The sequence below is a fragment of the Akebia trifoliata genome, chromosome 9, assembly GCF_017979445.1.
Source record: "Akebia trifoliata isolate Shusen 1 chromosome 9, ASM1797944v1, whole genome shotgun sequence".
Classification (NCBI taxonomy): Eukaryota; Viridiplantae; Streptophyta; class Magnoliopsida; order Ranunculales; family Lardizabalaceae; genus Akebia; species Akebia trifoliata.
The window spans coordinates 489,022-516,966 of NC_141383.1; the positions used below are offsets into that span (position 1 = coordinate 489,022).

Sequence of the window (27,945 nt, forward strand, 5' to 3'; positions counted from 1 at the left end):
AAAAAAACAAAAACAAAAAAAACACCATCTTCTTCGTCAAGACGGAGACAGACGGCTGTGGGTAATTTTACCTGAAGAAAACCTCTAATCAGCTCCTCCTCGCGAAGATCGACGACGCAGCAGCAGCTCCTCGCGAAGATCGACAACACATCAGGTCAACCACGCAGCAGCTCCTCGCGAAGATAGATCCAAGGTAAAATTTCCTTTATTTTTCATTCACTTCGACTCTTTCAATCACAATTCACAAGGGATCTTTGACAACAAAAGGCTCCGAAATCCTTATGCAAGCAAACCCTCATTCAAAAACCAGATAGCAGCCGTGGTCATGGATGAATCAAAATTTGCCCCCAAAAAAATACGAAAACATGCAGCTTTATCGAAGCAATTACAAACTTAAAATAAAAAAAAAGGGAAAAAGAGAAATTGAGAGTCTTTTGTCGAGAAAGGATGAATCGAGAACAAAAACTGAAGAAAAGAGGAGGAATCATGGAAAGAAATTACCTTTTAGCATTTCTGATTTCTGATTTTACTGGGATTAGATTTATCTATCTGAAACCATAAACCCTGTTTCGAGAAATCATAGTTGTTCCTGGATCAAAGACCCTAGAGACAATGAGGGGCCTCTTTTAATTGAGCAAACTATGGACGAGTAACCTCTTTTGATCGAAGCCTAATACCTTCTTTTGTCTGAGTGAGAAGTTAATGAGACGTGGTTTTGAGTACCAAATGATTTCCTACTATAACACTCCTTGCTTATGCATGGTGCTTCTGCTGGAACTGTTCGATTGTTCTACAATGGACAGGCCTTTCTTTGAACATCAACCACAGATGATCTTAACCGTCCAATTGAATGGCTTTTGTGAAGAAAATCAACGCATTTTGATGAGAATGTGACCCAGTTAGAATCCAATTTGATAATCCATCTCAAATTGGATCTTAACCGTCCAATTGGATCTAAGATATGGGTTTTGATGAGAATGTGACCCAGTTAGAATTCAATTCGATAACCTATCTCGGATCAACCGTGTCTGAATCCCACAAAATATGAAAAAAGGTAAGAAAATTATGTTACTTTGTTTGTCAAAATATATTTATTTTATTTATATTTTATATATTAGAGTATTAGGCATGAAACAATGTAATAAGATGCACCAAATCATTTTTTAGGATTAGAGCAAATCTTTGGAGATTGAGTTTATATCTCGTTGGGGGCAATTTCATTGATTAGGATTTCATATATTTTTTATATAAAAAGATTCTTTCCTTACACCTTCCATACTATTAAGGAACGTTTTTTGTCCACGTCATCTTGGGCATCCAAAACCATGATTCGATGCCACATGGATGTATGTGGGATAAATTTCTAAGAACTTAAAAAAAAACGTAAAACTTATTTGGTAATATGTTCCTTATTGATTTATTTGGACGTTGATACGAAGGAGAAGATTGAGAACTATCTAAATTCAAATGAAACCATGTTGCAAACCTGGTTTGCAATCAAAACAATGTCGAATCTTGATCAATCTCTGTTCTTCAGTTGTTTTCTTGTTTTCTTTTATTTCTCTGCACCAATTTCTGTTTTAATTATCTTTTATATATCTGGATATATATCCAAGATAATTTGCATAAGTTTCTCGTGAGTTAAGATCTATTTTTTCTACAATTTTTAGTTGTTCTTTGCATCACCATTGTTTACCAACCAATTACTCCAAAAGACCGATCTTATGGAGAAGAGGAGAACTATGAATATAAGAGGGGTCACGGGTCTTAACTGGGGTATGACACACCCGAGAGTGGAGGAAAATATACACTCAACACTCCCCCCGCACCCATAAAGTGGAAAGATTCGAACCCGTGACCTATACGAACCTTGCGCTCTGATACCATGTTTTGTTCCCACATTATGATCACAAGATGCCGAATTACTCAAGCAGTCACTAAGTGAGCTGAAATCGGATTTTCCTGAATAGCTGAGTTGGGTGAGATGCAATTTGCGCTTTATCTTCTCGAGAGTAGGAGAAAGACGTTCAAACTGGCTTAGATACACAACAGTTACGCCTAGGCTTTGCATGAATTTTTGTAATATTTGTCTTCTTCCATCTCCTTGAATTAAGAGCACACATGTGATCTTTGTGATCTGACACTCAAGTTCGAAAAGTTTCGCACTAAATGCTTATGTAACTCATCTGGGATGTGATGACTAAGTAATGTAGCATCTTCTTCTTCTTCTGTAATAGTAGCAAACATCGTGGCCTCGTGTGGAAAACAACATGTTGAATCTGAAACAAGTTCCTTATCCACAATTCTGATCTCTCCACCCATCAAACGCACCAGAGATTGAACTATCCCAAGTCCTAAGCCGGTGCCTTCTTGCTCAAGGGCTGTTTCTTTATATTGAACAAAGTCATCAAGGACAGATTTATGTTTCTCCTTTGGGATTTCCTTTCCAGTGTCATCCACCTCAACTATGAACTCCATAGAAGTTGGGCTTTGATTCGCATGAAGTGCATTCAAGTCAGAGGAAGCCTCATTATTCTTAGAAGCTAACCATGATAAACAATTCCACATCCCAACATTACTTGAAGCAAGTATCAAGTTCTCTAAACTTCTTTTCTTGGCCCAAGCACGGTCGGATACATGACCTTCTGTTGTAAACTTTATAGCATTATGGAGTAAACTATTTACGATTTGTTTAAATTTTCCAAGATCGCCTTTGACAAGAGAGTGTTTGAGAATCGAGCCATCACAAGGATCCAACACTACATTGATGCTTTTCTGCATACCAATTGGATAGAACAAATTAAATGCATCCACTCAAGGACTTGTGCCAAATCAAATTCTTCATCTTTCAGTTGCATCTTTCCAGCTTCAATTTTAATTGTATCAAGAACAGAATTCAAAATTCCCACAAGATGTGAAGCATAACCTCTCATTTCGTTCAAATTCTCATATATTCGAGATTTAGGAGGAACCACTATGCTAGACATTGATATCAGACCATCGAGAGCTGCAAGAGAAGAGCGCACATCATGATTCGCATTGGAAAACGAAAGACTCTTGTTCATACTTTTCCTTTCTGCTTGTCGCATTGCTTCCATTGTTTTCTAAGTGCGGCACAAAGTAACATCTCTTTTCTAGCAGTTTTAAAAATTAAGAATGTGGAGAAGGAAATAGAGTGAGCCACAGATGCTAGCATTAGAACCAAAAGCATAAGAGCTAATGTGTTGTTCTTGAGAACAAAGCACACTAATCCCTTGTGAGAGAAAGCCAAAAGAGATACCATTTGAACTCTGCCGATCTCAATTGGTGCACAGTAAAAAAAAAATATTTTTCTCCCACAATGCTCACATTGGTAGCTCTTAACAGACTTTCACTGGGTTCACATGAAATATTAACTGCTTGACCTCCTAGATTGATCGAAACCACATCGTTATTGGGGATGACATGGAGAGGCCCCGTGTGTATGAGTAATGTCCCATCTTTCGTAACCAAATACAAGTCACCTAGGTGAAGTTCAATCCTCGAAATGGAATCAGCAAAAGCTTTTAATGGAAACCCAAGGGAGATCACTCCTCCATCAATTGGAGCTGTGCCAAGAAACAAATGCTCTTGAGTTTTGCCCCATCCCTTCCCAAGTGAGGCGTATCCATTCAGACTATTCAATGCTTGTTGAAACCAGCTTGATCCGTCAATGGAGACTTCTAGATTCAAAATACATGCTTCTCCATATCGCATCCCTGTGAGCCTATCTATTGGTTGGCTATAACAATTAAACACAATAGAGGCATTTGGGGTAGTTTGGCAAATGAAGTGTTGGAGTAAGTGATTGTCGGAGTGTCGAGAATACTAGAAACAATTTATGAGCCACCTTAGTTTCAATTGTAGATAATGACATTTGGCTTGCATTGAGAGATGAGCTTAAAACTCTCGTGATATGCAACGCTGATGAATTAATCGGAAGTAAGAACTTTGCCACAATCTCAATATCCAAAAGCGCCACATTGTGGACATTGTGAGAAACATACTTAGCAGCATCTTCAACTCTCTTAGTCATAACACACCAAGATAAGATCACTAAAATTGGAATCAACAGCACTACTAATGCCAAAAAGATGAACAAACACATGGGCTGCAAAGCGAGGGATGAGATGGGCTTCATTGGATGTGTCGACTATGATCAATCATGATTTTGCAACTACACTTCTTCCTTGTGTTTGTCTGGATCAACTGAAGGTGCCGAAGCCTTTGAAATTGGCTAGTCGTTCCTCTCCCTAGCGTTTCTTTCTGATTAAATCGAACTTCCTGCGATGATCACCGTCGAAATCTTTGAGAGATTTCTCACCGAGAGAGAGAGAGGCTTGTTTCTCATCACAACCAATTGGCAATGAATGGAGAGGCCCAGGAGTTTATAAGGTGAGAGGCAAGGCAAAGTTCTAATTTTAGAAGGAAAAGTTCTAAAAGTGTATCAAGTTTCATATTGATTGTTATTGATTTCGATGTTGATCATGGTAACGGCGATCAATTCTCAAATGTTTGTTCAATATTGACTAATTTTAGAAGAGAACTCCATGATTCACAATGCAAGGTTGTATGGTTGTTCACACCTAATAGTAACTTTGAATCAAGAAGACGTGAGGAGAAAATGCTATCTCAACGTGAACACGTTATTATTAAACCATTTCATGGGTCTCGCTTATATCAAGTCGTAAGAATTCTTCCAAAATTTGGTGGTGCCACTACCGTCCGAGGCTATGTACCAGAACCCTCTGAGCAAATCATGCAACATTCTATATGTCCCTACTTTTCAGAAAAAAAAACATTCTATATGCCCCAGTCCATCCACAGAACTGATCACTCCTATCAGGTCTGATAGAAGTCGAAGTGGTGATAAGCCATTGAGTGGAAAGAAAATTTTGGTTGCTGAAGATCAACCAATGTTATGCTGTATAACTATGAGTATTATTCCAAAACTTGGTGCATCAGTTGAAATTTGTGAGAATGGGAAGAAGTTGTAGAACAAGTAGTAAGACTCGACGGGAGATAGAACATAGGACAAAAGGAGATTCCAAGTTTCTTCCTTATGATTACATTTTCATGGATTGTGAGATGCCGATAATAATGGATATGAAGCAACAAGACAAATACAGATTGAAGAGGAGATTTATGGTCTTCATATCCCCATTATAGCACTAACAGCTCATGAGGGTGAGGAAGAAACTAGAACCATTTTTGATGCAGGAATGGATCTGCATTTAACAAAACCATTGAAACTAGACAAGCTCTTGAAAGTCATCCATCTCATTGATGATAGGGGAAACCAATAGAAAGTCTCTTGAAGCAATGGTGAAAAACACTGGGAAAGAATCTCTCCAATGGGTGATATTGTTTGGTGAAGAAAAATAGTGCGGTGGCAGGGGCAATTACAGGAGCGGCACTAGCACTTGCATCTGATGAGAGCTCGCATGAGCAGATTGTACAATGTGCCATCACTGGAGCTGCAATATATACGGCAGCAAATCTTCTCACCGGAATATTTTAGATTTTGGGTGTGAAAGAATTCCATCCTTAAGAGAATTTTCCTTGACCTCTCTCTATCAATTCTACGTTTTAGATCACAATTTGTGATTGGTGTATCACTGTATCCTCATCATCATCACCATGTTTTATAATGTCATTGTCCTGTTCTTTTATTTGACAAAATAGTCCTTCAATATAACTTAGCACATATTATATTGCAGGACTATTTTGTCAATAAAGAATGGGATGATACTAATGTCCTCATGAGGTCTCGGACGTTAGAATACCCTACAGAACTACTATGGATAATGTGATTTATCATCTGTGTTGGCATCCTCAAAAAATTAGTGTTTACGCTACAAATAAGTTTCATCTGACATCGTGTTATAGAATTGTTCTAGATGTAACAGCTACAGAACTTTGGGCCAACAGTCTAGTAAAATTTTGTTCTTTGACATTTTGGAGACACTCACTGTTTGGAATATATATATATATATTTCTCCCACAATGCTTACATTGGTAGCTCTTAACAGACTTTCACTGGGTTCACATGAAATATTAACTGCTTGACCTCCTAGATTGATCGAAACCACATTGATATTGGGGATGACACTGAGAGGTCCTGTGTGTATGTGTAATGTTCCATCTTTCGTAACCAAATACAAGTCACCTAGGTGAAGTTCAATCCTCGAAATGGAATCAGCAAAAGCTTTTAATGGAAACCCAAGGGAGATCACTCCTCCATCAATTGGAGAACCATATCTTGATGTTAGCAGTAAACCCATAAGTAGATTTGACCTTTTCTTACTTCAAACCCAACTCTTATTTCACTTCTCTCACTTCCCCAATTCCACCCCTAGTTTCAAAACTTGTTCGAGATCGAGACATATCTCCTGAGTTGTCTTGGTATCTGGCATGGACGACACGGACGAACAAGTCAATGTATTGGACGAGATTTATAACCGTTCATTTTTGAACAACACGTCCCAAACTTATGGAAAAACTTGTTGAGACTTCTCGTTCGAGACAACTCGATATTAGGCATGGACAAGATGAGGCGCGAAACCGAGTTTTAAAACCATGATTCCACCTCTCCCATTGCTCGGAGAATGAGACTATTATCGGTTTTGGTCCTAAAACTCTCGAGTCAGGAATCAGGATTGAGTTGTCGACACTTGTCAGAGTGAAAAATTACGTTTTTAATTCTATTTTCAACTTTAGCCATCACAAAATAAAATAAATAGCCAAAGATTATAAGGTTAAAATAGTCATGTCGTGTCGTCTCTCTATTTTCTCGTTTGAAAATAATACAATACTGCCGAATACACCCTAAAACAACCTGGACCAGAATTTCTCTTCCTTCCCTCTTTCTCTCTCTCTCTCTCGATCAATCCAAACGAAGAAATAAGCAGAAAGAGAAGAGAAAATCAAACCTTTCTCGTCTCATCGTCACTCTTTCGATCTAACAAAGAGTTACTCATTCGTTTCTTCTGATTTTGTTTTCTTGATATTAGATTGAAACTCCCTTTATAGATTCAGTTTTAATTTGTTGTTTCAAGGGATCAAAGAAGATTCCTACTTTATTTACTTCACAGAATTGTTATTTTGGAGCTGAAATTCAAACAATTTTCTCTATTTTCCCTTTAATTCGATTGACTTTATTGTAATTCAAGCTTTAGAATTATTAGAACTGTTCTGGGTTTGGGGTTGTTTTACTTTTTAGTATTATTAATTATAATTATTAATTAATCACTAATTTAGTGTGGTGGGTATTGGTCGTTTATTTCGTATTGCCAACTAGATGACTTTTTCGTTTTATTTGGGGTTGTTATTGTGATATTCACATTTCAAAAGTAGACTTGCTACGATCCACTGAGATTCAGCCCCATGTAGTATTGATCCATTTTTATTTAAAAAACAAAAATATCAGAAATTAATCTCTTGTGACGTTAATGATTTATGGGTCTTTAAAATACAAGGCATATTATGTGTTGTGTTTTTATGGAAACTTGTTTCTACACTAGTAATTCAGATTGATAATGCGATTTTCACATTTCAAAATCCATGTTTGCATGAGTTTACGCAAATTATTTTCTTGAAACATTAACTTTTGTGTCTATTTAGATTAAACAAAACATTTTGCGTTGTAGGTATGTGTAATTTTACTCTTGCAGTAGATGAACTTTTGCATACTAAGTAAGTAGGGCTTTGAATCTTACAATTTAGTCTTCCTTGGCTTATAGATGAAAGAGAGTAGAGATGGAACCAAAGGCGATAAATCATCTGTTAGCTCACTTCCACTTATCCTCGACATAGATGATTTTAAGGTAGGGATTCGAACTACATGAATTGTTTGTTTTTGTTGTGTAGTGGTTCGAAGCATCTCTCAACTGAAAGACGAGATGAATATCTTTTTCCTATTTGTAGGGTGATTTTTCTTTTGATGCATTATTTGGGAACTTGGTGAATGAGCTCCTCCCATCATTTCATGGAGAAGATGCTGATTATTTGGAGGGCATTAGTGGAAATGATAGTTTGCCCAATGGACATTTGCGAGTTCCATCTGATGCGCCAAAAGCCGCACAAGGTCTCTCCAGTCCGTTATTTCCAGAAGTAGATGCTCTCTTGTCTTTGTTCAAGGATTCTTGTAGGGAGTTAATTGATCTTCGACAAAAGGTACATCCTCCGGACTATAGCTTATGGATTGTGTGTACCTATTGATATTGTATGCTGAGGTGTTTGCCTTTTTCTGTTTTGGTTTCAAGGTTGATGCAAGACTGCACAATCTTAAGAAAGAGGTTTCGGTCCAAGATTCCAAGCACCGCAAGACACTCGGTGAGGTTAGTGTTGATATTTCTGTAATTACCTTAATCACAATAGGAACCACATGGGGAGAATGGTGGATTATTTGAACCTGCAAAAGAGCCCGAGCTTCTGCACCATTCACAATTTTTGCAACCCACGCTCCAAGAAAAAACCTTGAACATGAATTCCCATTCATCAAATAGCTTCCACACTCCCCTTTGGACCAAAGAATACCTACAGAGCACACATCGAAAATAAGCTTGATTTTTCCTATTTTTGTTACTCAAACTGGCTTTGTAGAATCTTTTTTTTTATATTCTCCTTGTAAAAATCAGCAATTCAAAATTCCGTAGTCTATCAAAATAGGCCCTCATTTTTTTTGGGTCTTAATCTAATTGGAAAAAAATGGTCTTAATCTAATATTTGTATGTGTCTTAATTTTATGATTTCAATTTACTTCTGGTCGTCCCATTTCAGCTGGAGAAAGGTGTAGATGGCCTATTTGATAGCTTTGCCAGGCTTGATTCCCGTATATCTAGTGTTGGACAGACTGCTGCAAAAATTGGAGATCATCTACAGGTAAAGTTCATCTCTGTAATGGTTTATTAACATGCATTTCTGATTCCTTGTACTTTGTAAGGCTGCCAATCTTGAGATGCAATTCATAGTTCTCCATACATGATTGAAATAGGTTTGCACATTATGTGATGTTTTAATAAACATGATTCTTGCTTATCAGAGTGCAGATGCTCAGAGAGAAACTGCTAGTCAAACAATAGAGCTCATAAAGTACTTGATGGAGTTCAATAGCAGCCCAGGAGACCTAATAGAACTTTCACCTTTATTTTCTGATGACAGTCGTGTTGCCGAGGCTGCTTCAGTTGCACAAAAATTGCGTAAGCTGCCATTACTGTCTTGTTTACTGTAATGGACACTATTTTCTTCAGTCTTCTTTTCTTTACTTAAGGCAGTGGATGTTACCTGAAACCAGGGATAAAATGTTTCGTTCTTAAATTGAAAAGTTCAAGATGGACATTGATTAAAGAGAAAACCAAGGGCTAGGAGATTGTAATTTTTTCTTATATATATAAAAGATTTTCCTTAAAAGTATGGGACAATGCTAAATATGTCAGACATGCCAACTTACACTGCTGTAGAACTGTAGTATATGGATTTGATTTTGAAAACATTTTTGGTTTCACACCAGAAATAGAAGAAAGAATATGATGTAGCGCAATCGAAACTGATGCGATTGCAAATAATCCGGCGAAACTATAAAGAAACAAACACTGGAAGCCATTAGACAAGGACGTGTGCACCAAGTTTTCAAGAGAAGACAGAATTCTTATTCGATAATAAAAAATTCTTTACTCCATCCCCATTACATATATATAACTAACCACCCCCACACTTCGTAGAAACTTTCTAAATTCTACCCAAAACCCCAAGGTTCCCAATGTGGAACGCTTACTAATTCTTTTAACCTCTAATTCTTCTTACTATAAACCAAACACTTGTACTTACTAGAAAAGATTACTTCCTAACCTTATCTGCCCTTCAAACTAAACACGCAACTTTCTTAGAGTCTATGGATCTCACGGTTGCTACATCTTCCCAGGCATCATATGTTGACCATGTTTGGAACAAAAGTGGGAAGTTTCCCTTTTCTTTGTGGTTCCATGCAGTTTCCAATGTGGTGGCCTCATGGACCTATCCCATGGGCTGTGATTGCCCATTGTGACACATTTCATGGACCAAACACTTATGGGCTTAACCCTCATAATGTGTAAAATGCAGGCTCCTCATGGGTTTTACCGGCTTGTTTGGGTCCATCTTGTCATTATACTGTTGGTCTTGCTGCATACATCAAACTCGAGCCTTTTTGTTCTCATTCCAAAAAATATTTCTATGGATATATTCTTCGATATGCACTTCAATATTTTTCTGCATATTGGATGATCAATTATAAACTATTGCACCATGACGTTTCATTTTAGGGGCATTTGCTGAGGAGGATATTGGAAGACATGGCATAACTGTCCCATCAGTTATGGGAAATGCAACTGCAAGCAGAGGCTTAGAAGTTGCAGTTGCGAATCTTCAAGACTATTGCAATGGTGGGTTGATGGGTATCCATTACTTCTTTTCTTTCTTTTATAAGTTTGCAAAATGTCATATTTGTTAAGTAGTGATTGCTTCTCCCTTTTTCAGAACTGGAGAATAGATTGTTGGCACGGTTTGATGCGGCGTCACAAAGGCGTGAATTATCAACAATGAAAGAGTGCGCTAAAATTTTGTCTCAAGTAAGATATTTCAATCATTATAACTGACTGTACTGTGATATTCTTGCTCTTCCTAGACCTTACGGAGCTGTCTAACTTCTTTACATTATTAACTCCATATTCTAACCCCCCCCCCCCCCCCCCCCCCTCCTTTTTTTTTTTCTCTATTTTTTGTTTTCGTTGTTGTGATTTGTGTATGGGATCAAGACCATGCTTATATCTACTATCATCATCTTGTATATATTGGCTGGTTATCTCAACCATTGCTTTTAATATTATTTCTTTCACTTAACAAAAAAAAAAAAAATTCATGCCAACCACTAGATGTACCCTCTACAAGCCGCTTCCTCATTCTCTCCATCCTTGCATATAAAAGATCTGAGATAATAAAAATGTTTGCTTAGGGGTACTTCCAATTTCCAGGCCATCAATTTTTACTAGACGTTCCTAATCATTTATATTTCTTCTAAATTCTGAATCCAAAAAAACTTTGTCACCCACACAGATACAACAACTATTGATCAGGACCCCTTTTTGATCCTACTAAGTTGTTTAAAGACAAGTGGGATCTTTCAGAAGAATTGTAGAAGAGAATTCTCAAGTCTCATAATGAGAGCTTGACAGATATATATATATATAAACTAAAATGAGAATGGACATATATGCCCTTACATAGAAAACTAACAATAGAAAAATAGAAATAAGCATAGAAAGAAACTAAATATTTTTAATACTTCTTATCAAACTGGATAAATATATCAATCAAACCCAGCTTGATAAGGTGAGAGTTAGTAACAGATGGATCAACAGACTTTATAAGCACGTTGGCAAGCTGATCCGAAGAAGACAAATACTGTCTGAAGAGTACTGGATCGGACTTTCTCCCTAAGAAAGTGGACATCAACCTCTATATGCTTAGTTCTCTTGTGAAGAATAGAGTCAGAAGTAAGCATAATAGCAGATTTGTTTTCGCAGAACAATGTGGAGGAACTAGAGCCAGGAAAACCTAGTTCCGTCAATAAAGACTGAAGCCAAATAAGCTCACATGTGCCACGGGCCATAACTCGATACTCAGTTTCAGTAGAAGAATAAGAAATCATACTTTGTTTCTTACTTTTCCACGAGAACATGTTACAATCATGGAAAGTGCAAAAATCAGAGGTAGATCTCCTATTTGTAAGAGAATTAGCATAATCCACATCAGTGAAGCAGGACAAATGAGGTTGAGCGGTGGATGAGTAGAAAAGCCCAAAATCAGGACGCAACTTCAAGTAGCGAAGAATGAGATGAACGTCGTCAAGAGGAGAAGTGCGCGGAGCATGCATGAACTGACTGTCTAAACTAACCGCAAAAGTCAAATCCGGCATAGTGTTAGATAAATCAGACGGCCTACGAGTCTTTGATAAGAAGAAAGATCAGATAATAGATCACCAGATTCTGCATGAAGGCGATGATTATGATCTATAGGAGAGGAAGCAGGATGATAACCAAGCATACCAGTGTCTTGAAGAAGATTCAATGTGTATTTGCGCTGAGATAACGAAATACCACGGTTAGAACGGGTCATTTCTATCTCCAAGAAGTACTTAAGGGGACCCAAGTCCTTAACCTTAAAATCACTACCCAATAACATTTTTACCTTGTCGATCCATTGTGCATCATCTCCAGTCAAAATAATATCATTCACATAAACTAGAACAATGGTGCAACGGTCATGCAATCATCGACGAACAAAACAAGTATGATCTAAGTGGCATTTGGAGAACCCCATAGATAAAATAAGCTCAGAAAATCCCTAAAATCAAGCGTGCAAAGACTGTTTAAGGCCATACAAGGATTGGAGAAGGCGACATACTTTATCAGAATACTCCCCCTGAAGACGAAATCCAGGAGGGGGGTCCATATTAGGCCTGTTAACGGATACATATCCGATCGGATAGTGCTATATTCGAATTCGAATCCGAAATTTTTCAGTGATATCCGAATTCGAATTCGAATCCGATCGGATACCACTAACAAATATTCGAATTCGTATCCGAATAAATTATCGGATATCCGATATTATCCGATTCGAATCCGAAATTTATTATTCGAAAATTATCCGAAATTATTTACTATTCGAAATATCCGAAAAAAAACCCCTAACCTGACGATGTCGTTGAGCTTTTGAGAGAGAGAGAGAGAGAGAGAGTAAGAGATTCCGACGCCGATTCATCTACCTGATGCTCGCTGGCCGAATAAGATGGTGGTTATGCCGTTATGGAGCTCGCACAATAAAAAAAAAAGGGTTTTAGTTTTATTTTGAGAGAGAGAGAGAAAGAGAGAGAGAGAGAGGGAGGAAAAACCTATCTTAATATTCGCCGGTGGGAGCTTGCACAGCCGAAACCTATTAGCTCGTTCTGCGTTTTTTTTCTGGTTCTGTGTTATGGGTTGAGAAGATAACAATTGAAATTTAGTTTCATTGTGAAACTTGAATACACGAGAATACATATGTATATATAAATAAGTTTTGCTGTGCAACTTGAATACGTAATACATGTCTTTATAATCGGAGCGGATATTATCGAATCGGATTTCGTAACATCCGAATTCGTATCCGAAATTAATTCGAATGTTAAAATGACATCCGAATCCGAATCCGATATCCGAAAATTTCGAATTCGAATTCGAATTCGGATTCGGATTTCGACTATCCATTGACACCCCTAGTCCATATAGATAACTTCAGTCAGATCACCATTAAAAAAAGGCATTCTTCACATCAAGTTGATGAAGAGGCCATGAATGACATGCAGCTAAGGAGATAAGAAGGCAAACAATAGAAAGTTTAGCTACATGAGTAAATGTAGCACCAAAATCCTTACCTGAAGTTTGCGTAAATCCTTTAGCAACTAGATGAGTCTTGTATCGATCAACAGTGCCATCCAATAGATACTTGACAGTGAAAACCCATTTTCAACTAACAATTTGCTCCATAAAGGGAAGGAGAATAAGCTCCCAGATATGATTCTACTGCAAAGCATATATCTCAGTATGATTGTACTGTAAAGCATCTATCTCAGTAATTATAGTTGTAGTCCACTGAGGATCTTGTAAAGTCTTTGAAACAGATCGGGGAACTCTAATAAAAGCAATAGCAGCAAGGTAGGCACGATAAGGAGAGAGTACTTGATAAAAAAATAAATTGGGCAATATGATGATCAGTAACACACCTTCGCTTACCTTTGCGAAATGCAATATAGTCAGAAATAGATGGGATAACAGCAGAGTTAGGAGATAATATACTTGAGTTCAAGGAGGAGGTTGACAATGTTGGAAAATGATAAGTGCGACGAGAGTAAACCTTAAGTGTTGGCGAAGTTGGATCGTAGACCGGTGAAGGCAGTACTATAGGAGAAGGAACATAAGAAGAGTCCTGCAAAGGGAAAGAGTCGTGCAAAGGAGATGTGGCATGAAAATAGGGAACATTAAAAAAAAAGTGATATCCATAAAATGTATGACATGATGAGAAATAAGATCATAATATCGGTACCCCTTTGACATAGATGAGTTGTCCAAGAAAACACACCGAATGACTTTGCATCTCATTTCATGCGATGAGGGTTGTCCTGAACAAAGCAAGTGCACCAAAAAACTAAGTGTGGTTGGAAAGAGGGTGCTATCAGGACGAATAACATAAAGAGGCACCTAGTCCTCCAAGGTGCGACTTGAAATACTGTTAAGAAGAGAAGTTGCAATGAGGGCCGCCATGTTCCAATATAACTTAGGAACATGCATCTCTCGAAGAAGACAACGAACAATGTTCGTGAGGTGGTGATTCTTTCGTTCTGCCACCCCATTCTATTAAGGAGGGTAAGGACAAGTCAAATGGTGAAGAATACCATGCTCGTGAAGGTGTGACCGAATCCCATCAGAAATATATTCCACCCATTATTAGACCTAAGAGATTTAACAGTGATATTGTACTGAGTTTGAATCATTTAAAGAAAATTAACAAAAATAAGACGCACTTCAAAACGAGAACACATCAAATAAACCCAAGTGCAACAAAAATATTCATCAATAAATGTGACATAATATCTATAATCAGTAAAAGAAGTAACAGGGGAAGGTCCCCTCACATCAGAATAAACTAAATCAAATATTGCATTAAACCGATACATGCGAGGAATATAAGAAGTATGCGTATATATTTAGAAAGCTCACACACAAAGTACTGAAACTTGTGTCCACTCCAGGAGGTTTTTAAATCAAGAAATAAAGAATATAAATGCTGAAAATTGGCATGTCCTAAGCGAGTATGCCATAAATCTAAAGACTAAGAAGAAAAAATGTAGCTCCCAGAGGATGGAAGCATAACAGTAGGCTGAGATCCAAATAGGTACAACCCATTCTTCTATACCCCTTGCCAAAAATCCTTCTCGAAGTTAGGTCCTGAAAAATGCAGTGAGTAGAAAAAAATGTTACTGAACAATTTAAAGATTTGGTAATATTACTCACAGACAAAAGATTAAGGGATAGGTGAGGAGCATGAAGCATAGAATCAAAGAAAATGCCAGATGATAAAGGGATGGTATTTTTGCTGTAGATAGGTGTAAGAGACTCTTCAGCAAGACGAACCTCCCAATGAGTAGAAGGAAATATAGTGGAGGTAAAGTGACTAGACTCACTAGTCATGTGATTAGAGGTATCAAAATCAATTACCCATGTTAGAGGGGCAGAGCTAGACTGAGTGACATGAAATGCAGAGGGGGTACCTGGAGGCATGGTAATTGAGGCCACAGTTGAAGATGAATGGGTATGAGCATGAATCTGATCTTATACAATATTGGCAATTTGAGTCTGGAGCTGTTGCAAATCAATAGTACCAAGAGAAGCAGGAGAATTAGTGAGAGGGACTGAAGATGTCTCAATAGTGCCGACACGGGGAGTAGAATGTCACAAAGGAATGATAAGAGATCGCAACAGATGGGGATAGAGCTAAAAATATCAGGCCTTCTCATGACTAGACTTCCCACACTGGCTACAAATAAAATCACTCCCTTTACCACCACGAGCACAATTCCCAGATCCCGGGACATGAGAGTCATAAAAACTTGAATTGACTGCTAGAGTCATCTGATCTGTAGTTGGAGCAGGAAGAATACCAAGGATCGGAATCTGAGAGGAAATTATAAGACGACAATGCTCATTACTATCAATGGTCGTAAATATCTCAAATAAGGAAGTAAAAGAATACTGTTGAGAATTTGAGTCCGAAGTACTTCAAACTCAGGACGTAAACCCATGAGAAACTGGTATGTCTGGTGTCGAGTAATCCTCTTCACCATATACATTGCTGCCTTTGCAGACAACTCAGCCATAAACTCATAATGGGAGAATTCCTCTCAACAGGGCTGAAGACACCCAAAATAATCAGCTACACTCTGAGTACCATGGGTAGCCTAGTCAATGCCCGATACAACTCATAAACTCGTGGGTCATTCCTAGCATGCGCATATGTCTGAGTGAAGGCGGACCACAACGAAGAGATAGTCTCTTGGTATATAAACATGGTATAGATGCGTTGCTCCATGGAATTAAATAGCCACTCAAGAATAGTGCAGTTGTTGGTTTCTCATTGTTCAAATTGGGATCAGTGAGAAGTGGCTTATGAATAGTGCCCAACAACCAACCAAATTTACCTCTATTACACAAATAAAGTCTTACAGATCGAGACCATGACTGAAAAGACCATCTACTAGGGCATTGGTAATATGTTGAAGGAAGGAATTTGTCCCAAGAGTAGTGTTGGAATCCTTGATCACTTGAGTCGATGTCATCGCTCACAATAAACAAGAATTTAAAAAATATTTGGATTGAGGGGAGATCAAGATCACGTGTAATACCAAACCAAGACCAAGAGAATTAATACCTTAATCTTCTCGCAAGGCAGCAAACAACCCAAGCAGCAATCCAAATAAAAAACAGCAGAAATAACCTTGTTGCACGTAAGCAAACAACCCAAATAGCAAGTCAGCAAACAAATCAGAAACTATCGTAGGGTAGAAATAGCCTCCTCACTTGCAGTCGCAAGGCAGAAAACCTCCCAAGCAGACCTCTGTTGATGTCACAGGGCAAAGATAGTTCCCCACTTGCTGTCGCAAGGCAGTAAAGCTCTCAAGGTTGCTGTCACAAGGCTTCAAAAGGCTCCCGTAGGGCAGCAGCAAGGTCAGAGATCAATCATGGTCTCCAACTAGGCAGAAGAGGGCAGAAATAGTTCCCCACTTGCTGTTGCAAGGAAATAAAGCTCCAAGGTTGCTGTCGCAGGGCCTCAAAAGGCTTCTGTAGGGCAGCAGCAAGGTCAGGAACCAATCGCAGCAAGGTCAGGGACCAATCGTGGTCTCCAACTAGGCAAAAGAGGGTCAACTTTACTGTCGCAAAAGCTCTCAACAGCAACCTTTTGCTATCACAGGGTAGTCTACCAATCACCTTATCCCAAACACAAACCCTAACGTAGGGTAGAATCCAAACCAAAAGATCTATCTCAAGATAGAAACCCTATCATAGGGCATACAACACAGCGTAGAGACTCACTTGCATCATGTGAAACCTTGATAAACATAAATAAAAGAAGCCCCCGAAGGGGAGATCTTGTAACGAAGCTGCTCTAGGTCAGTAGGTCTCACAAAATCCGAGAATAGGGGAAGGAAGAAAGGAGAGGGGAAGGGAAGAAAAGAGACAAAAAACCCAAGAAGGGGGGCGTTGGATTCTCTAGAGGCTCTGATACCAAAAAGAATTGTAGAAGAGAATTCTCAAGTCTCATAATGAGAGCTTGACAGAGATTATATATATATATAAACTAAAATGAGAATGGACATAAATGCCCTTACATAGAAAACTAACAATAGAAAAATAGAAATAAGCATAGAAAGAAATTACATATTTTCATTACTTTCTATTGCTTGTTTTGTGATGGGGTTCATGAGGAAAGTTTTAGTAACTTCAATTATCTTGCAGGTCAACTTTTAATAAGTCAGGGATGAGGCTTTTATGATAACAATGATGAACTTTATAAGCATATTCATTTTTTGGGAGGTACAATGAAGAGGGGAAAAAAACTTTATTTTTTAGAGAATTATAACTTCCTTGTGTGGCACTGATATTTCTATAAATCTTCAATTCCCTTAAGAGTTTTTTTTTTTTTTTTTTTCCAATTTCTAAAGAAAAAAAAAACCTTTTTTATTTAAACAGTATATTTCGAGTTCAATCTTCTGTTTTCCTATTTAGTTGCGAACTCACAATAGTGACACACGGAGTATTGTGAACATGATTGGAGAAAAGGAAGAATTTGGATGAGTTGGGATACTTTTTGATATTTTCAACAGTTTGTCTGTGCAGATATTTATACATAATGGTGAAGCTTCCAAAGGCCTTAATGACCATGTCAAAGACGTGCCCTTTCAATTATTTTTTAAGCCCATCTTTGTAATATCTTTCACGGATAATCAAGGTTAAAAATCTCATTGCGATGCAATGTTTTGGTCTAGAGAAAAATCAAAACGGTCTCTACTGAAACATTTTAATATTTAATGTTTCATTCCGGTCTCAGCAGAGCCCGTTCTGCCAAAACATTTCAAAACAGCGCAAAACTTTGAATCGGGCTGATAATAAGTTTTATGGGCAAATCTTGTAATTCTAGAAGGAAGTATCAAATGATTTGGTGTGTCTCTTACCAGTCTATTTGTGTGCATGCAGTTTAACAGGGGTACGAGTGCCATGCAACATTATGTGAGAACTCGACCAATGTTTATGGATGTGGAGGTAATGAATGCCGACACCAAGTTGGTTCTTGGTGATCAGGGTTCACAAGCTAGTCCTAGCAATGTCGCACGCGGACTTTCTTCATTGTACAAAGAAATAACAGGTTTAAAAGATCTTCCTTGATCGTAAGGCAGGCGATTAGGGTCTTAAATGATAAATGACATATTTGGGTTGTTTGGTTTGCAGATACTGTGCGAAAGGAAGCTGCCACAATAATGGCTGTATTTCCTTCTCCTAATGATGTCATGGCGATCCTGGTGCAGGTATCATGGGACCAATTCCTCTTTTTGTTCTTTATGGGTTACATTCAAGATTTTTTACTGTAGTGGTATGAACAATATTTGTTGGTTTTATATAGAGAGTTTTGGAGCAGCGAGTAATGGCTCTTTTAGACAAGCTTTTAGTGAAGCCATCTCTTGTGAACTTACCTCCTGTTGAACAAGGGGGGCTTCTATTAGTGAGTTGAACTAGTTTTTCTTCTATATATACATCTCTTTAGACTGATCCCACTTAAATTTTTTTTTTCGACTTTAATTTCTGTTGTTGTTTGGGGTGAGATGCAGTATCTTAGAATTCTAGCAGTGGCGTATGAGAAGACACAAGAACTTGCTAGAGACTTACGAGCCGTTGGTTGTGGTGACTTGGATGTTGAGGGTAATGCAATAACTTCACATGTTGGTATCCCCTGTATATTGTAAAACCTGCAGTTCTATAGTGGAGAAAACCTTATTTTCCTATGCGACACCTTCGTGGCTCTGTGGTGTATGGAAAATTTTGCTTGTCATATATTTCATTTTTATTTTTTGAGAATTTTTTTATTCAAAATATGGCTACAATATTATATTGTAATACACGTGCAAGGATAAATTTCTGTTTTGAGTTTCTCTAAGGTGCCACAAACACCTCATATATGTGTGGGACACTGACACGGATGTGCAAATCATTGTTATCTAACGATTTTCTAAGAATCGGATGGTAAGTACTAGGGAAAATGATAACTCATCTATTTATTGAGCATACAAGTAACCCACATATTGAGAATGGAGAATATGAACAAGCTTTCCAGAGAAGCATAATAAGGTACGTATGTGTACCATTTTTTGCCATGTGAGGGTAGTCAAGACTCTGGACACTTCTTGTCATGGGGATTTTTTTTTTCCTTTCCTTTATGTCTTCTTTTTGTTTGTGTAATCGTTTATCTTCATCATTATCAAAGATCTATCCAAAAATTTGGGTTGGTTGAATGAATCATGTTCCTCCAGTGAATTATGTTCAGAGCCATGTCTTCTTTTATTGAAAGTGAGTTCATATCCGCTTTCACTATCACAATCCACCTTTTTGTTTTGTCAATTTTATCGATTGGATTCCAGATGGGGGCTCTTCCATCCACATATTTGGGGCTACCTTTGGGAATGGGTTATACAAGCAAAGACATCTGGGAGCCGGTGATTGAAAGGATGAGAAAGAGATTAAGTACTTGGAAAACTAAGCTTTTTTCTAAAGGAGGGAAGATTACACTCATTAAAAGTGCTCTAGCTAGTATTCCGATCTATATCTCTTCACTTTCTCATTGCTAAGGAGAGTGGAAGTGCAATTAATTAGAATTTGTTGTGTGTTTTTGTGGCACGGAAAAGACGGCTTGAGAAAACTTCATTAGGTGAGGTGGAGTAAATTATGTTTGCTTAAGAAGAATGGGAGTTTGGGTTTTGGCAATTTTGGATCTATGAATTCGGCGTTGTTGGGGAAATGGCTTTGGAGGTTTGGGGAGGAGGGGGAAAACCTTTTGAGGAAAGTAATTGTTGATAAATTTGGGGTAAAGGGGAATGGGTAAGAGAGTGGTCCGGTGAGAAGTGCAATTGGGTGTGGAGTGTGCAAGGGTATTTTGAAAAGACTTCCGTTTTTTAAGAGAAGAGTAAAATATAAGGTTGGGAGTGGGACTAAGGTGAGATTTTGGGAGGATTGGTGGTGTGGGAATGGTCCCCTTAGGGACTTGTTTCCGGATCTTTTCGATTTGTCCTTAAAAAAAATCAAGTTATTTCGGATTTCAAGTCTTTTGAAAATGACATGACAAACTGGGACTTTGGGTTTAGAAGAACTTTTAATGATTGGGAGGTAGACATGCTAGGGAGGCTAATTGTTGTGGTGGAGAACAGCTACAGGCAAAACTCGTTGGAAGACAAGAGAGTGTGGGAAGGCACTAGAGATGGAAGGTTTACGGTTAAATCTTTGTATGATGGTATTGCCCCAAGGAGCGCAACAATGTTCCCTCACTCTTTTGTCTGGGGTGGTAAGATACCCCCTAAGATATCTTTCTTCCTTTGGTCGGCGGCATTAGGAAGATTCGCAACGTTGGATCAGTTAATCAAAAGAGACTTTATTTCTCCGAATCAATGTTGTATGTGTGGTTCTCAAGCGGAAATAGTGGATCACCTTTTCATTCATTGCCAGGTGGCTCATCACGTTTGGTTGCACTTCTTGTCTTTATTCGGTCTAGTGGGTTGTTTTCCTCATTCCATTAAGTCGACTTTGGAAGTTTGGTTGTTGTGGGGGGTTTTTTTTCTCGTCTTCCAAGTGGATTCTTTGGTTCTTGGCTCCTTTTGCAATTTGTTGGGGGATTTGGAAAGAACGCAATTGGTACATTTTTTAAGGGAAAATTTTCACGTTGCAAGGCCTAGTTCTTTTGATTTTGGAGTTTATGTTTTCTTGGTGCAAACTTTATAAGGAATTCAAGGAGATCATCTTTGAAGATTTTGTCGTGCGATGGGATAGGGTGTGTTCTTTGTTGCGAGTGTAACTATTGGTCATGCATCGTTGTTTTTGTTGTGTTTTGCTTTCTTTGTTTCCCTTTTCTCTTTGTGTTGGGCAGGTCATCTCGTCCCCCCTTGTTCTCTTCTCAATAAATTTATCTTTAATGATTAAAATTTTTTTTGCCACAGCTGTAGTGGAAGCTACTAGGGTTGTGCCTGACCAGGACAAAATCCTTGCAATATGCCATATTCTGCATGTGGCCTCTTTTTTTTATATCAATTTTTGTCTCATTCTGTTAGCTTACTGATAACTGAACAATTCCTATATTTATAACCATGATAGCAGTGAATGATTGGCGTTTTTAGGTGACTCCTGTTAGTGGAAACTACCCATTTGATTAAATCTTTGTATAGAGCAAATTAAGTTGCGCTGAACTTTGGATTTTGTGTCCTAAGAGTAGCTATCTTTGTTGTTTCAGGCCTCACAGAGTCTCTGTTTCTTGCTCACAAAGACGAGTATGCTGAACATGAGCAGGCCTCCCTTAGACAGCTCTATCAAGCGAAGGTTGTAAATCCTTTTTTATTTTCATTTTTTACATTTTGAGTTCTAACTCCTTTTCGGGGTTGTGGATTTTTGTCACTTTCTTCAACCTTGATAAGCATTCTGTCATGCTTTGTAGATGGAAGAATTGCGTGCTGAAAGCCAGCAACAATCTGAGTCAACAGGGACAATTGGACGCTCAAAAGGAGCTTCTCTGCCATCTTCACACCAGCAGATATCTGTTACCGTAGTAACAGAGTTTGTGCGCTGGAATGAAGAATCAATTTCTAGATGCACTTTGTTTTCTCCTCAGGTAAGGGTTTCCAAAAGTGTTCTTTGTCATATATGTTACCCTCGTATTATAATGTCCCAATTTTCAATACTAGTTGATGTTCAGTTTCTGCACCCCACAACTCATTTGGGTACTATTAATCTAATTTGTTGAATGTCAAATGATTTGCGAAGTCTTTTTATACGTTCACAAAAAACGGGATGTTTTTGTATGGAAGTTCATGATTATGCCTCAAATCCTTGGAAAGCCATAACAATAAGCAGCCTCGAACTAGCTCTAAAAGAGCAAGAGGAAGACAAAAAGTGTGGAATATGATAGTAAGAGCAGATATGAACATACTAGAATGATGTAAGACATTGTTTTAGACAGAATTGAGTGGTGGAACAAGGTTGTTTCAGCTGACCCCAAATTTATGGTATAGGGTTTCCGTGATGATAATGATGATGATGACCACATCAGGTCACACGGTTCATAAAATTTCTGTCCTCATAATGAAAAGTAAGAACCATGAGGTGGCATGTGAAGTCTTTTGTGACCTACTAGAAATAGTTGGGATAAGGCTATGATGATCGCTCTGTGTTGAATCTATAGTGTGGTGGAAGCATAGGATTTAGAGTCAATGAACTCTAAGTCGAACCAATAGGTTCAAATGGGGGAATCAATGGATTTAAAACTCTAGAAAACTAGAAAATAAATTTGTTTTAAGCAAAGAATTGTATTGATTGATTACTAATTTTCGGATTTAGAGCTCCTTATATCGTTAACTCCATCATAACAACTTAAAATCCTACTAAAATGTCAAAAATTAACATTCCTAACCTATCTATAACATTATAGAAACTTTTTTGATCTTATTGTAATTTAATTTGAATACTTCTAAGCATAGTCACAAAAGTCGCTAGCTTTTTCAAAAAATCGGGTTTAAATCGCAATTTTAAAGATTGTCGATTAAATCACTACTTTTTGAAAAAGTTGCGATTTAAACGAAAATCGCGATTTAATCCCGACTTTTTCAAAAAATTTCTATTTAAACAAAAAAATGTGATTTTTTTATTTTTTTGCTGAGCAAGCTATTTTAAAAGGATTTTTTCAAGACTATTTCTTATTAAGTTTATAATAGGATTTGATGATATAAATGATAACATCACTTAGTAGAAAAAAATAACATTATTTCGATTTTTTTTTTTTTCGACTTTTTCTCTTGCCGACTTATTCCCGAACCCTAACTTGGTGACTATACTTCTAAGCACTTCTAATTACAGTTTAAATAATAAAAATGAATTTTAAAACAAATTAGAAACTAACAACGAATTGTACTTCTAACATAACTATAAAATAGAAATCCTACTACTAAATCTTGAAAATATAAATCCTACTAGAATTAATAAACTACTAAGACTCTAACTAGGATTGTAGATGTCCTACATCAATCTAGGTCACTGGGTTTGTATTATCTACCCGCTCCTAAGTTGTCTAGAAGAATTGTTCTTTCAAGATGATTCTATTGCTCTGAGTGCATCTATGACCAACCGAAAATACTTTCTTTCTACTTTGTGCGGTGAATGTTCAAGTGCATAATTTCGTTATTTTCTTCTACTGGGCGTGCTGTGTAAGAAGTCTTTACTTACCGTCCGGTGTTTCACTTTGTACAGCCTGCAACTCTTGCGACCAATGTAAAAGCAGTGTTCACTTGTTTGCTCGACCAAGTAAGTTAATGTTGATTTTATTCTAAATTTCTGGTGTTCAGTTGAAGTAGGGTCTAATTCATTCAACCCGTGCCTCAGGTACTAAAGGTTTATCCTTTGCAGGTTAGCCAATACATAACAGAAGGGCTTGAACGGGCCAGAGATAGCCTAAATGAAGCTGCAGCTCTAAGAGAAAGATTTGTGTTGGGCACAAGTGTTAGTAGAAGGGTTGCTGCTGCAGCTGCTTCTGCTGTAATTTCCCTTTTGTTTTTAAAATTTCTTCCATTTTTTTAATCTGTCTACATTATATCATGTTATGCTTCTGCTCTGAGTTAGAAAAGTATCTTCTATAATTTAGTCTTGCTGATGACCTGTAGGCAGAAGCAGCTGCTGCTGCTGGTGAAAGCAGTTTCAGATCTTTCATGGTGGCTGTACAACGTTGTGCAAGCAGTGTGGCTATAGTCCAGCAAGTATGCTGTTTTTGGACACTTTAATTAGGCCTACTATCATATTGATAATAAAGTTCTATTAGTGATGTGGAGTCCTTTTTTTTTCCCAGTATTTTACAAACTCTATTTCTCGGCTCTTACTACCTGTGGATGGTGCACATGCCGCATCCTGTGAAGAAATGGCAACGGCTATGTCCAGTGCAGAGAGTGCTGCTTACAAAGGGCTTCAACAATGCATTGAAACTGTGATGGCCGAGGTGTGTCCTTGAGAAATTTCCATTTATAATGTGTTTAATTTCAGAACTTGTTATTGAGATGAAATCTGATCTCGGTGCTGTTTATATAGGATTGATCCGCAGAGTTCAAACAGAGAGGAAAAGTAAAGGGTAGAGAGAGGAAATAGAGAAGAAAGAAGAGAGAGAAAAGAGAAGGAAAACCTAGGTTAGGGTTTCCAAGAGAAGTCGTGCTTCTCAGTAATTTAGAGACATGGCAGCACCCACTTTATTAATATTAAAGGTTTTTCCTACTTACATGGAAAAGACCAAACTACCCTTTACAAATAACTAAAAGAAATAACATATTGTCTGACTCGTTTAGCCCACTGTTTGACCACTTTAATATAATGATTGAAACTGCATAAAATAAGGGCACCACATATCCTTTGTTAGGCCGCTCTTTTAAATTTAATTGTTGTCATCAGAAAGGAAATGTGGTACTGAGACTTTGTGGGTATTCGCACATTCTATGATTCTGATATGCTTTTTGTGTTCCCCATAGAGTATATTCTGTAATTTGCTTAGGCCAAGTTTAGCACTGTGACATAGAAAGTGGTGGCTTATACCATGCTCATGTTTGGTTTTCATTTTTGTGGAAGCTGAGATTAATTCAGTATTGTTGGGTTCCTTTCCTCATGAGTTACCTTTTATCTTATGAAACCTTTGTTCAGGTGGAGCGATTGCTGTCTGCTGAACAGAAGGCAACAGATTATCGATCACCAGATGATGGAAATGCTCCAGATCATCGGCCAACAAATGCCTGCACAAGGTAAATCTGGTTTACCATATCAGAACGTACATACATTCTGATTATTTAATGTAGCTATTCCTTAATGTTCTTTTTCCTCATGATCAGAGTAGTTGCATACCTCTCCCGTGTACTTGAGGTTGCATTCACCGCACTGGAAGGTCTAAACAAACAAGCTTTTCTGACTGAATTGGTACAGTAGTTCATTTCTCTGGAATCTCTGATGTGGCCTTGAAATGAATGTTTCCATGACTGCCATTAATAAGACTCTCACTTAACTGCTCCCGCTAATGTATGCATGGGCATATATGTGTAAATTGGCATGTGCTAAGCATGTTCATATACAAGTCAAAGCTTTGGAGCTATTGTGGCATTTTACACAGACGGACGTATGTACCCACATATTTCCAATAACAGACGAAGAATTTCGTTGTGGCAATGCACATGCAACTTTCACGGCAGGCAAATGTGCCCAATCCCATATTATTGTAGAATGTTATGGACCTTTTATAATTGCAATCTTTGTTTAAGGAGTCTATATTGTATTTACTGCTTTCCCCATCCATATGTTGACATGTATGATATGTCTTATTTTTTCAGTGATAATGAGATTACCATTCTTGTTTTAGGGAAACCGCTTGCATAAAGGGCTACTTAACCATTGGCAGAAGTACACCTTTAACCCTAGGTAACCATCTGTTCTCAAGTTTCAGAGCTGCGTGATTGGTCATGCTTTGAATTTATTATTCTCATGTCCTCCTGAGGTATTTTTTATTGTTCTCTCTCCCCTCCCCCCTCTTTTCTTCTAGCTGCACATTTTCCATGTTTGTTGATCTTGAAATTGGGCCTCTAATTCCGAAGTTTGACCTCCATCCACGATTCATGCTTAATTAATAGAAGCAGTAAGAGGCAATGATATGTGCAAGCACGTGTCAAAAACTTGTCTTTGGAGAAATTAATTGGTACGGTAGTAGTAATTTTATGATCTGTTGTGTCTACTAACTGAAAGATTCGTGTCAGAACAGGACCTATGCATCTCTATTGTTTCTGTTTTAGTTGTTAACTGAGCCATTTCTTTTCTGGATAGTGATAGACTTCAAGAGAAAATATTCATCTTTGAGCAGTTCTGTTCAGTAAGAAAAGTAGTCGGAAGACAAAAACGTTTTAGGGTAGTTGGCTTTACAAAAGTGAAGTATCTCAAGGAAGAGCTTTCCCTTAAGAGGAAAATAGGAAAGGGCTGGCAATACTTGCCCGTTTCCTTCTTGTTCTCGTTCTCTTGCTAGCTCCTTGATTTGCAATTGTTAACTTTCCTTCATCCTTGGTCTCCAAAAACTAATTGATTTACCGGTCAAATCTGCAAGGTTTAGCCAACCTCTCTGGACACCGACGTGGTACTCTTCTGTGTCTCAGCTAAATTGAATAATAGCTCGACCTTTTCTTGTAAAGAATCAGTAGGCTTTTGCATTGCCTCAGCCAAGTTAAATCCAGAAAATTGACAGATTAACTCCAGTAACTTGACAGATTAACTCCAGTAACTTAGGCCAGCTTTCTGTGAAACAATTTGATAATGAGGGGATTTAAAGTTTCAAGGGTTTGAATTACATTTTGCATTAAGCAGAGTTTAATGATTTTAGTCTGCATACAATCCTCTGGTAACATCCACGCTATTTTGCTTAATATCTTAACTAACAAACCCTCCTTATCGAGTGCATAGCAATGCACTAGCTAAGACAGGTTCTGGAAACAACACCTTCTTAATTACCAAATTAAGAAAAAATTGTCAACCAAAATTTCCTGCATTTTCTTCAACAATGACCAGTGGCAATGGATTCCTCCATGTTCTATTTTATGAACTTATCTGTGTTCTTTTCTACAGTGGTGGGCTGCGGCTGAAGCGTGACATCACCGAGTATGGGGAGTTTGTGCGCAGCTTCAATGCCCCTTCAATCGATGAGAAATTTGAAGTGTTGGGCATGTAAGTGGCAGAATATATGTATTGCTTCTTTCTTCTTTCTTAATTATTTTATCGAATCTCAACTTTCTAGTGTTATATATGTTTCAGCATGGCCAATGTCTTCATTGTTGCACCTGAAAGCCTTTCCTCTTTGTTTGAGGGAACCTCGAGTATCCGTAAAGATGCACAAAAGTATAAATGATTCTATTATTTGGGTTTTTTGTTTTTTACGGGGTTTTTTTTTTTAACTTCTTACACTAGTTCTTTTGTGATAAATAACTTATTCAAATTGGCTTCCAATTCAGGTTCATTCAACTTAGAGAGGATTACAAATCTGCGAAGCTTGCAGCCAGACTAAGCTCCTTGTGGCCAAGTTCTAGTTAATAAGAACCACTGACACAAGTAGAGAAGATAATATACCATTCTCTTGGTTATCAGAGTACTTGGGAGAATCAAGGAGTTGCAGAGGTGAGCGAGCTTCCCTTCTTGTCTGAAGAAGATTCCAATGGGCACGAGACCAAATTATGTAGCTTTTTTCTATTTTAAATTGGGCAGAAAATCGTATAGATCTTTCTTCATTTGAGTGTATATGTTTGGCAAGTACAAATCAATAACCCACAGATCTATACCTTTAATGCTTTGATTTATACTCTTGAGATTGTTGTTGTTGCTTCAGTTACAACAAAAAAATTATTTAGTCATTGTGTGTGTAGAGAGAAAGACAAGTCCCTTGTGAATTATTGTCGGACGACAATGGGGGTGTTTGATGATGAGTTTCAAGTAGTGCGGCGAAGAACTAAATGAGAACATGTATGCGTCGTTTGTTTATCTTCAAGAAGAAATTTAA

At 37.8% G+C, this 27,945-nt stretch overlaps 2 protein-coding genes across 2 annotated transcripts; one reads left to right on the forward strand and one right to left on the reverse strand.

Moving 5' to 3' along the window:
* The first annotated feature begins 7 nt into the window (after positions 1-7).
* Positions 8-27,795, forward strand: SEC10 (exocyst complex component sec10). The gene is made up of 24 exons (XM_086454891.1): positions 8-193; positions 7,761-7,844; positions 7,945-8,193; positions 8,283-8,357; positions 8,800-8,901; positions 9,062-9,218; positions 10,320-10,439; positions 10,534-10,625; positions 18,342-18,510; positions 18,594-18,670; positions 18,766-18,864; positions 18,971-19,061; positions 21,634-21,719; positions 21,835-22,008; positions 23,640-23,693; positions 23,796-23,924; positions 24,050-24,142; positions 24,232-24,378; positions 25,068-25,165; positions 25,253-25,337; positions 25,774-25,832; positions 27,021-27,119; positions 27,207-27,290; positions 27,404-27,795. Exons 2-24 carry the CDS (start codon positions 7,761-7,763, stop codon positions 27,480-27,482), a joined length of 2,502 nt encoding a protein of 833 aa, XP_086311017.1. The 5' UTR covers positions 8-193; the 3' UTR covers positions 27,483-27,795.
* On the reverse strand, positions 2,110-3,098 carry LOC147393960 (histidine kinase CKI1-like). The gene is made up of 2 exons (XM_086454512.1): positions 2,823-3,098; positions 2,110-2,775 (listed from the first exon to the last, which is right to left on the reverse strand). The coding sequence occupies exons 1-2, from the start codon at positions 3,096-3,098 to the stop codon at positions 2,110-2,112; spliced, it is 942 nt and encodes a 313-aa protein (XP_086310638.1).
* Positions 27,796-27,945: the final 150 nt, after the last annotated feature.